Below are 12074 nucleotides of genomic sequence, written 5' to 3'. Positions count from 1 at the left end.
GTGACCTTTTCTTTTTATAGAATTGTTACCCATTTGAATATTCATGCATTGTAGGAGGTTTTTGTCCGGTATGAGTGATTTTTCCCGTGACAACTTTGTCTTTTTCTTGTAGTAAAAGTAATTAATTTCTACTTACCTACTTATACATATAAATTACTCACGCAACTTATTCAGAGTTTTACAAGTCAGAATATTCATACATGCAAATTTCTCGTAATGAAGATAATTTTATTATTAAAAATGATAAGGCAAAAGGTAATGTCAAAATTGACGCAAAATTGGACACAAGTTTTAAATAAATATTTTATTTATTTTGAAATGCTATAATAATAATTATAATAATAATATTTTAGATTCCTATTTATAAATATAAATTACTCACACAACTTATTCAAAATATTTATTTGTTAGAATATTTATTTGCCTCTCATGCTAAATTGGCAACTAAAGATAGGTTGTTCAAATTTGGTATGATTGATAATGTTGCTTGCTGTTTTTGTACATGTAATGAATCGATTAATCATTTGTTCTTTGAGTGTCATGAGGAATATTTGGTTGGAGATCCTTAACCGGATTCAAATTCAACATGTTCCTGGGGATTGGTGTAACACCCTTCTAAATACCCCGAAAAACATAGTACAAAATCAGAGTTAAACATGAATTCAATGGCGTCACAATTTAAAACAATTATACATTTCAGGTGTAATCATGCTCTACTGAAAAAACAACATATAATTAATTCAAACTCATGTTTTATCACAACGGAAAATCAATAATATTTGGATACTCCATGAAACATCATTCATAAGGATCTAAGTCTTTTATTCAAAAGAGAATTATCCCAACCAAATAATAAAGAAATAAAAGAGTATGATAACTCCAAAAAAAAATGTGTTCCTAGTGTTACAAGTAATCAGAGCATGACACCAACATCTAATTATTAGATTAAAAACGATAACTCCTTAAAAGCCATCCTCACCAAACATCTAAGCCACTTAGCTTCAATCTGAAAAATAAGAGTAAGGGTGAGACTACATCATAAATTAAATAGCATTATAAATCGTCAAATATAGAATTCATAAGCAATTATCCACCCTACTTAGCATATTCAGATTAATCGATTCATACCAATCATAAGCACAAGTCAAGAGTATGCACCCATAACACAACACAATCATAACACAGGATTTCATCCTGACATGTCACAATTTATACAAAGACTATGCAGACTCTTATGCATGTGGTACCAACGACAAGTGAACCATGTCACCAACACTGATCCCTCAATTGGATACAGTCTCATCGATTCGTCCGTGTCACCAGAGCAGAATCCAGTCTCACCTCCCATATCCCGGGCTTGGCTATTGACAATACACACCCGATTCCACACAATGGGAACCAGTGTCACCAAGATGCATATGCATGCAAACCACCAAGCATGCAACATCATTCATCAAAACACATGATAACAACATTTACCATGAATAACATCCGTTTACATCATCATTCATCAAAACACATGATAACAACATTTACCATGAACAACATCCATTTGCATCATCATTCATCAAAACACATAATAACCATATTTACCACGAACAACATCCATTTGCATAACAAGCAGAAGCAATCACATTATAACAACACACATCATTACATATATTCAATTATGCAGACAACAAACCATTGCACCTCATCAATTATGCAAAACAAGAATAAACCACATTTGGAGAAAATGATACTTTTCAAAATAAAATCAAGTTATTGTTGTTTTCTTTATTTCATATGGTAGAGTATTTAATTTAAGGAATAACGTCCAAAACGACGTTTAAAACGGACTTACGGTTTGAAAGTTAGGAGCTTTTAAAGTTAAGTGAAATTTAAGAAAATCTGTGGAACCCGGTTCCTCCCCATGTGGGAACCGGTTCCTGCTGAACAAAATCACCTCGTTTCGGGTTTTTACTATGGGAACCCGGTTCCTCCCACCTAGGAACCGGTTCCTGACGCTGCTGTAGCAGAAAACTCCAATTTTATGACTTTTCTTCATTCCTACTTTCACTATCAACACCAAATACGAACCCACACATTATAGTGACCAATTTTCACCAGTTTTCATGATTATTCTAACACAACAACAATGTAATATAACTATCATCCATAAATTATAACAAACCAATTGCATCTTTTTCATCAAATTGGGCATGTCAGTGTCAGAATCTCATAAACCCTAACATCCTAAATAGAGGTTCAACTCTTAATCTATTCTACCATCATCAAAACCATAATACTAGTTAATAAAGAATAGTCACCCCTTACCTTGATGGATATTCTTGAACTTTGGGGTTTCTCCTCCTTCCTTTGCTCTTCTCACTTCTACGATCAAATCTTTTCTCCCAACTGTTCTCTTGTTCCCCTCTTTTCTATTTTCTCAATAATGAAATAATAATAGAATTAGGACTAAGTGTAGAGCTTTTTACTCCATACACCCCCTAATTACCCCTCACACCCCAAAAGTCTAATATTCTCTTTTTATTCATTTATTCCATTATTCTCAAAATATTAATAAACTAAATTTTAATTAAATAATTAACCAAAATTCAATTTATTTAATAATTTAAAAATACGGGTGTTACAACATTCCCCCACTAAAAGAGTTTTCGTCCTCGAAAACATACCTTAGACGAAAAGTTCCGGGTAAGAGTCCTTCATTTGGCTCTCTAACTCCCATGTAACATTTTCACCGGCTGGTCCTCCCCAAGCCACTTTCACCGTCGCTATCCCTTTACCTCGCAACTGCTTCACTTTACGATCCTCAATCCTCATAGGTATTGCCTCTACAGTCAGATTATCTTGCACCTGTATATCATCTACCTGAATCTCATGAGATGGATGTGCAATATATTTCCTCAACTGGGATACATGGAATACATCATGCAAATTAGCGAGTGCCGGCGGTAAAGCAATATGATAAGCAACCTTTCCAATTTTCTTAGTAATCTGAAATGGACCAATGAAACGCGGAGTTAACTTCTTCGACTTCAAGGCTCTCCCAATTCTAGTCATCGGAGTAACTCGCATAAATACATGATCTCCTTCCTTAAATTCAATATCCTTTCTTCTTTTTTTCGTGATAGCTTTTATGACGACTCTGAGAAGCTCTCATCTTCTCCTGAATCATCTTGATCTTTTATGTAGTTTGCTGCACAATCTCCGGTCTAATCACCGCACTTTCTCCAGATTCATACTAACACAACGGTGTTCTACACCTCCTATCATACAATGCCTCAAACGGAGCCATACCAATAGTCGAATGATAACTATTGTTGTAGGTAAACTCAATCAAAGGCAAGTAACTATCCCAAGCACCACCTTTTTCCAATACACAAGCTCGCAACAAATCCTCTAACGATTGAATCGTTCTCTCCGTCTGACCATCTGTCTGCGGATGATAAGCAGAACTCAACCTCAACTTAGTACCTAAGGCTTCTTTCAATCTAGCCGGAACACCATGCAAACTCACTATCTTCTCAACATACAACTGAGCCAACTTCTCCATCGGATAATCCATTCTTATTGGTATAAAGTGAGCTGATTTCGTCAATCTGTCCACAATAACCTAGATAGAATCACAATTCTTGGCCGTCCTCGGTAAACAAGATACAAAGTCCATAGAAATTCCATCCCACTTCCAATCCGGAACAAACAACGGTTCCAATAATCCAGACGGTTTCTAATGCTTAATTTTCGACTTTTGACAAATTAAGTAAGCATAAACAAATTCGGCAATTTCCTTCTTCATTCCAGGCCACCAAAACAACTTCTTCAAATCATGATACATCTTGGTAGCACCAGGATGAATACTCAATCCACTTCGGTGTCCTTCTTCCAGAATACTCTTTCTGATCTTAGCAACATCGGGTACACACACTCGGTCTTCAAACCTGACAAATCGGCAAAGGTGACGTCATCTATTAAAGAGCCTTTAGTTAAAATGATAAAGGTTATTTTTCCGCTTGAATAGAGGTTTTAAGTTTAAATCCAATTCCGAGCATGTAAGATATCTGATTTATATAAATAAAATAAAAAGTGATGCCAACTTTAAAGTAAAATTGAACGCAAATGTAAATGAATATTTTATAAACTTTAAACACTATTATAATAATAATAATAATAATAATAATAATAATAATAATAATAATAATAATAATAATAATAATAATAATAATAATAATAATAATAATAATAATAATAATAATATAGATATTTTATTTTTTGCTTACACATCAATATTTATTATCATACTTCTATAAACTAGAATTTAGGCAAGATATATATTGAATGTGATGTGATATATATTTTGAATAATTGAAGAACTCATTTAACAAGCACATTAAGATGTAAAAAGTTCTCAAAAATAAAACAAGACTTTGAAGATTAATATTTAAGTGCTAATAGTATGTGTTTTTATATAAATAATTAATAATAATTTTTATGATATTCACACTCTTAAATTTCTTAGCACGAAATTTTTTTGTGGTGTACTGATTTAAGAGTTAAAACTCATTTTTTTTATTTATCTTTTGTTAACTAGAACATGGGTGAAAATCATTTAAATAAGTGATATTTATTTTTTATAAATTTAATATTATTTAGTTCTTTTGATAAATTTAAGATTAGTAGTTAATCATAGCCTTGGTATTATTTATTATGATGATTGTCCATAAAGAGATCTATGATACTTATGTAGTAGGGTTGTTCAAAATCAAACAAGTCTAATATAAAATTGCAAAATCAAAATCGCAAAAAATCATATTTGGTTCGGATGCGTTTGGACCATTTTTTAACAAAACTACGCGGTTCGGTTCAATTTGCGGTTTGTAATTTACAAACTGAACCAAACCGCATTAATTTACAACTAACAGTCACTTAACCCACATCCAACCCAAACCCAAATCCTATTATGCCTTAGTCTTACGATTACAAATGATTTTCCCTCTTCATTTGGATTGAGGAAAATAAAATATATTAGTAAAAGATTCATAGATTCTGTGAAACCCTTGTTCTCCCTCTCAGATCTACGCAGACGCCAAACCCTTTTTCTCTTCTTGATTGAAGGTCACTATACTTTGATCTATTCATCGTTTTCTCTCTGAACTTCAAAAACTCTCCAACTCTTCATCTTCTTCATCTAGTCTCATGAATTTATTCTATTTGCTTTTATTTTGAAGAGTCTCATGAATTCATCTTCTTCAAATCTTTTCACAGATATGTTGCTGGAAATGGATTTCATATATTTGGTGCTCACACGGATAGTCCTTCTCTGAAACTGAAATCGGTGTCAAAGGTGATTAGTTAATTTTGTGTTAATTTTGATTAGTCGACAGATGTTGGATTAGTGAGAGGTTTAGGGTTTAATTTGAATGGGTTTATGCAGATGGTTAAGGCTGGAATATTGGAGGTTGGAGTTCAAACCTACAAAGGAGCTTTATGGCACACGTGGTTTGATCGGGATTTGACTGTGGCTGGGAGGGTTATTTTGAAAAAAGGTCACGCGAATGGAGGAATGCTTACTGGTTAAAGCGGTTAAGAGAAGAGAAGAAAATGCAGCTTTCGATCTTGCTCACAAGGTATTCGATAAAATGTCTCACCGGAATTTTTCCTCATTTTGCTTCTATTTTACTTTTGAATTGTTGTTGTTATGCTTCTTAGTTGCCATTGATGATTATGCTCAAGTTGGTTTTCATTTTTATATTTGTTGAATTAGGTTTTCATTTTGGTGCTATTAGATCTTCCAAGACTTTTGTTCTTCCATTTGCAGAGGCTACTCCTAAACTTGTTCTTCAGCTAATGGATGTCAAAGGGACAATGATAGAGCTGCTATTGCCAAGCTTGTGTTTGTTGCCTGTGTAAAATAACTCGAGTCATGTACCTTTTGCGGAAACTGAACAAATAGAAAGTTAAGTTTCAATGTTCTATGTATAAGTTAATATTGAATGTGTTCTATGGTTGTTTAGATAATCACAAAAAGGATTATAGGTATTTGGTTGATCTTTTACTTTTTTCTGAGCTGCTAAATTACTTTAACTTTATTTCTTGAAAAAATTCCTTTTGATTTGGATTATATTGCTCTACTGTTTATGATCAGAGCTAGAATCAAGACAAGTTCTACAACGAGTCTGGTGCAATGCAGTGAAAGAATAAGAAGAATATGTGCTGATGATGAACTGCTGCACAAGAAAAAAGGAATAAAGGATGAAGAAAAGTTTTATGGATGCAGAGAAAGATTCAACCACATTTTGATTTTGACATCACTTCTTTCAAATCTCCAAACCAACCACATTTTATACATCAATATCAGAACTTCATCATTGAGATTGAATTCCACCAGCTTACTCAGAGAAAAAATGTAACAGGTATTGACAGTGAATTCTTCTCCTCTATCTATAAACCATTTATCTAAATTGGCATAACTGTGTGTGGAGGGATAACATCATAAAATATAATACTATTATAAATTAATAATAATAAGCAACTTCAGAAATATATATATGTTAATATTAAATAGGTTCAATGAGATTTTTATATATATTCACAGTGTTTCTAGTGATATTTAAATAACATACCAAACAAAATTAATACTTTTTTGTCTTAACTATCTGATTTTAAAATATATAGAATTTGATAAAACTCATAAATCATTTGTATTTTAGTCTCATTCTTAATAAAGATGATAATTATGATAGCTTGTGGAGTTCTTTGGAAAGACTTTTGTTGCAGGTTAGATTTATAATCAAAGATAGTTTTAGTTACATACATTTGAGAGCTTAGGATTGAGCTTTGCCACATATGCATAGTTTTTTTTAATGAAATTTTATTTTTCTTGTTCAGGTGTGTCATTTGTAGTTGCACTAGGCTTCTTGCTATATGGAGGAAGGTGAATCTTCTGCATCTTTAGTCTAAACCTGCTACTAATCTATTTGGTTAACTATAATATCAGGGTGTTTTGGTTGCTTCAACTCTTTCAATAGGATCAATATTATTACAGCAGGCTGAAATCAAAGAGTCGTGAAAAGTTCGATAGCAATTCGGGAAGTAATGACGAGCAAGATAATGAAAGTGTAGGCTTAAATAATGGGTTTAGTTGTTTTGGTCATGTTAGAGATATTTGAATCGGTGTATATATATTTTGGATTAATTATAATGGTATATAATGTAATATTAATATTTTGTATATAATCGAAATCACTTCTTTGTTGAAATAATGAGATTATTGAAATAATGGGATTATGATTGTAAATTATAAGTTTTATGGGATAACAATGGTAAATTACAGGTTCATGAAATAATGCTGCCAAAAATGCAAGTTTAGAAATTATAAAAATAATAGTTTTATTAAAAACACGAACGAAAGCGCTTTTTCATCAAAAAGGCTGCCTTAGGCTATCTATGAAAGCGCTTTTTAAGAAAAAGCGCTGCCTTAGGCCTATATATGAGAGCGCTTTTCTGGAAAAAGCGCTGCTACAGGGGGGCTACGAGAGCGCTTTTCTGGAAAAAGCGCTGCTATATGGGGGCTACGAGAGCGCTTTTGGAGTTTCAAAAGCGCTGTCGTTACCTACGGCAGCGCAGGCTTTAGCAGCGCTTTTAAGCGCTCTTAAAGCCCAAAAAATGCGCTTTTAAAGCCCTTGCACGTTGTAGTGACACTAAAGGTTTTAGTTTAAATCTTCTCAAATCTCACCTAGCGGTATCGCGCCTTTTTCTCATCTTCTTTTTTCAAGTAGGTATCATTTCTTCTTCTCTAGTGTCTCATCTCTTAAGTTTTTTCTTTTTCATCTTATTATTTTTATTCTACTGTTTTTTTTTTCAATTACTTTTTTAATGCTTCTCTTATTCTGTAGTCCCTCCTCTCTTTTGCTCTTTCTTTTTCATCTTCTCTAATCTTTCACTCCTCTTTTTTTCTATTTTATTATAATGTTTTTGATATTATTTTATGCTACTATTTTATGTTTTTTATTCCATTTTTATCTAATCTTATATGGAAAGTTGTTGTCCAAATATGATGAGTTTTGTTGTTATTCGATAATGCATAAATGATTTAGTACAAAATTTTGTTGTCATTTATATGTGTATGTATGACTCAAATTTTTTTTTTCAAAAAAATCGAATCAACCCAAACCGCATTGGTTTGGTTTGCTTTGGTTCGATTTAATTTCTAAAAACCAACCGAAACGCACACTTTTTTCCTGCGGTTCAGAATATTTTTACGTAAAACCCGTCTAAATTGCACCGCAAACACCCCTATTACATAGCTGATCTTTCTAGAATTTTTCTGGAGGAATGTTAGATTGTAACTTTTCTTTTTCTTCTTTGGGTTTAACCCTTCTTAAATCCAAAAAAAAAATTGTGCAATTATGAATTATACATAGCTTGTTCTGCCAATTAATCGACCAATTTTCTTAGATCGGTAGTATGTATATATAAACTTAAGGAGTATGGTGAGTGGATTGATTCAGTTTGGAAGTGGGATATTAGAACTGATTTGGCACTGCATAGCAATTTGATGCTGAGTGAAATTGAGGGTCTAGAAACGATACTGAACGGTATCAGCCTGTCACGCAATATGCCAGATAGACTGGTTTGGTGTTTTGATATGGAGGTGAATTTTTAGTAAGATCTTGTTATGATAAATTAATGCAGGACAATTGGTTTCTCTGTTAGATAACAAGTGCAGGGAGATATTGAATTGGGTGTGGGAATCGAAAACCCCGCATAAAGTCAAAGTATTTGGCTGGAGAATGTTACAAAATAAGCTAGCAACGCGCGAACAATTGGGTCGGAGGAGAATTATTGAAGGATTGAACAATAGTAGGTGCGTATTTTGTAATGAGGCGATTTAAAGCATTGAGCACTTATTCTTGGCATGCAACACGACGAGAGGAATTTGGATAGCCGTTTGTAGCTGGCTTGATATTATGGTTCAGTAGAATCGCGACAGTATAGTAGACAATTGTTGGAATCATTTCTCCAAGTTTTATCTAGTTATGAAGGGGAAGGTTTCTAAGGGCAGGGAATGGGCGGTATGGTTGGCGACAATTTAGTGCTTATGAAATGCTCGGAATGAGATAGTTTTTAACAATGAAGTTATTGATATTGAGGAGGTTGTCCACAAAATTAAGATGTTTTCGTGGTGGTGGCTTCAAATAGGATCAAACCGGTTGATTTGTAATTTCTACGAATGATGTAAATGTCTCTTAGATTATCTTTGAATAATAGAGATCATTATGGTGTATTTGGGTTGAGCATCCCTGGTGCTTTAATTTTGAATGAAAGTTGCTTATCCAAAAAAAAAAAAAAAACACCATAAAAGGAGGCAAAGTAGAAATAAGGATGATATTTGATATATTACAAATGATAGCACATTCACCACATATACAAAGATGATACATAACCATAACAGATTGATGACTATCTATATCTCTTTTATTTAACACCAAACATTATTCATTTTCATGAAACTTATTACTTAGAACGTGCATCATGCATGATGGTATCATCAATTGCCATTGTCCGAAGCACCGCCATGTCCACCATGTCCTCCACCACCACCATAATGTCCACCATGTCCACCACCACCATAGTGACTACCACCTCCATAGTGACTACCACCACCACCATAGTGACTACCACCACCACCATAGTGTCCATATTTGGCATCATTTACTTCATTTGTTTCAACAGCCTCTGCAAATACAACCGTATACTGTTTATATACATATAATAGTAAGACAGAAAACACCCAACATTATTTATTCTTAAAATTTGTTACTTATTACGAATGTGATATAATCAGTTACCGTTGTTGGAAGCACCACCATGTCCACCATGTCCACCACCACCACCATAGTGTCCACCATGTCCACCACCTCCGTAGTGACTACCACCACCACCATTGTGTCCATATTTGGCATCATTTACTTCATTTGACTTTTCAACAACCTCTGCAAATACAACCATGTACTGTTTATATACGTATATTGGCAAGACAAGATAGATAATACACATCCAAAAAAGAATGATGTTTATATATAACTCTTTTCTTAAACACCCAACATTATTTATACTTAAAATTTGTTACTTATTACTTATGTTATATAATCAGTTACCATTGTCGGATAATCCATGTCCACCGTGACCGCCACCACCATGGTGACCGCCGTGTCCATGACCATGATCGTGTCCACCACCATATTTGGCATCATTTACTGCAAATACAACCGTATGTTCATATATATTGTGCTCTGAAAAAAAAATATATTTTAAGCTCAAATTAAGAAAAATAATGTATAGCTAGCTCACCCTCTTCGGTATTAGTGGAAGTCTCGGTTAAGTCTCTGGCTGATACTTCTGATGAAATGAGAAGAACCATGGCCAATAGGCCAAGGACGAGGATTGCTCTTTTGGAATCCATTGTATTCAACTCAAGATCAATTGAAATGTGATAGTTGGTAGTGAAGGATGAGAAAAATAGTAAGAAAGTGTGGTCTATATATAGTGGAAGGAAGGAGGAATGAATACGGAACCTTTACATAGTAGTTGGCATGGTAGCTAGCATGTATTAATCAACTTTATCTTTAAAACTAGTAAAGATGGAAGGGTAAAAAATGAAGGTGTGCTGTTTTTGTCTACTTGTTTTTAGCAGAAAATGACAGTTTTGAAATAATAGCTGCTTCATTGTATGAAGGAGAAGAAACTCCACCCGGCTCTCTAAATTAAACTATTATTATAATTTGAAATTTTCAACATAAGTAAATTTTAGAAACTTTGTCTTATTGAATTATATAGTACTCCTACCTGAAATACCATTTACCTAATGTAAATTTGGTTTTCCAACAAACTATTCTATATTTATTAAACAACTTTTTTTAAGTGCAAACTAAAGAGTACAGCTTCACATTTTTAAAAATTATTAAATCAAGTTAATTCTTTTACAAAAAGAATATGAGCTAATTATTTTTAAATAATTCACACACTATTGTTATAGTTGGAAATAAAGTTAGAGAAAGTGCTTGAAAATATTCGAGACTTAAATAGAAATTCGATATTATGTTTTGAATTTAACGGATGATTTTTTTTTTAAAAATATTTAAAATAAAGTTATTGATCGTCTATAATTTTTGGTGTTATTCTTCAGGTGTAACTCTTCACACACACACACATATATATATATATATATATATATATATATATATATATATATATATATATATATATATATATATATATATATATATATATATACACACACTGAATTAACATGTTCGAAAACTAGTTAAAACAATCCGTAAGTTAAAAATAGGTTTAATATTCTTTTTGGTCCCTTACCTATACCTATGAGTCCATTTTAGTCCCTTTTCTTTTAACACGACCAAATTGATCCCTTATTTCTCCAAACTGTTGTCACGTTTGTCCCTTCTCTGTTAACTCTGTTAGTAAAGTCAAATACCTTTGCCATGTCATGTACACTTGGCAATTAAATACCTCTATTTAATCCAATTCTTTTAATAGATGTCAGCCACGTGATAAGAGATGATTTCAATGGTTTAGATTTATTAAAATTAAAAATAAATTCAATTTTTTGTTCTAAAAAAATACAAAAAATAAATCAAGAATTAAGTTTATCTATCTCAGAAAATCTGGAAATAATCAATAATCAAGATATCAATAATTTTCTAGACGCTCAACAATTAAGAACTAAATCTTTTTTTAGTGAATTACATCTATTTCAACCAAATCACAAATATTCTATACGCTTAAGAATCAAAAACCAAATCAACCAAATCTTTTCAAATGATATTTCAAAATCTGTAAAGAATAAAAAAAATTAATCCAATCTGGAATGAACAAAAATTGTTAGAGAGAAGAATCAAGAACCTAATCCTTTTAATGATTTACACGATTAACAACATTCTACTCAATATTCTACACGCTTTCAATCCAAAATTGATAGAGAGAGAATCAAGAACCAACATACTTCTAGATTCAAACATTTTGAAAATTTTTGGTTCATTTTGCACAGT

The 12074-nt window shown here is 32.5% G+C and overlaps 1 protein-coding gene across 1 annotated transcript; it reads right to left on the bottom strand.

Annotated features, from left to right (window-relative positions):
- Positions 1 to 9373: 9373 nt before the first annotated feature.
- Positions 9374 to 10529, bottom strand: LOC131621063 (cold and drought-regulated protein CORA-like). Its single transcript, XM_058892270.1, has 4 exons — positions 10354 to 10529; positions 10161 to 10259; positions 9852 to 9995; positions 9374 to 9738 (listed from the first exon to the last, which is right to left on the bottom strand). Exons 1-4 carry the CDS (start codon positions 10463 to 10465, stop codon positions 9551 to 9553), a joined length of 543 nt encoding a protein of 180 aa, XP_058748253.1. The 5' UTR covers positions 10466 to 10529; the 3' UTR covers positions 9374 to 9550.
- Between the last annotated feature and the right edge of the window lie 1545 nt (positions 10530 to 12074).

This window comes from Vicia villosa, linkage group LG7, assembly GCF_029867415.1.
Source record: "Vicia villosa cultivar HV-30 ecotype Madison, WI linkage group LG7, Vvil1.0, whole genome shotgun sequence".
In the NCBI taxonomy this organism is placed as follows: Eukaryota; Viridiplantae; Streptophyta; class Magnoliopsida; order Fabales; family Fabaceae; genus Vicia; species Vicia villosa.
Note: the sequence above shows the minus strand (reverse complement) of the source record. Positions and strands in the feature narration are given on the sequence as shown.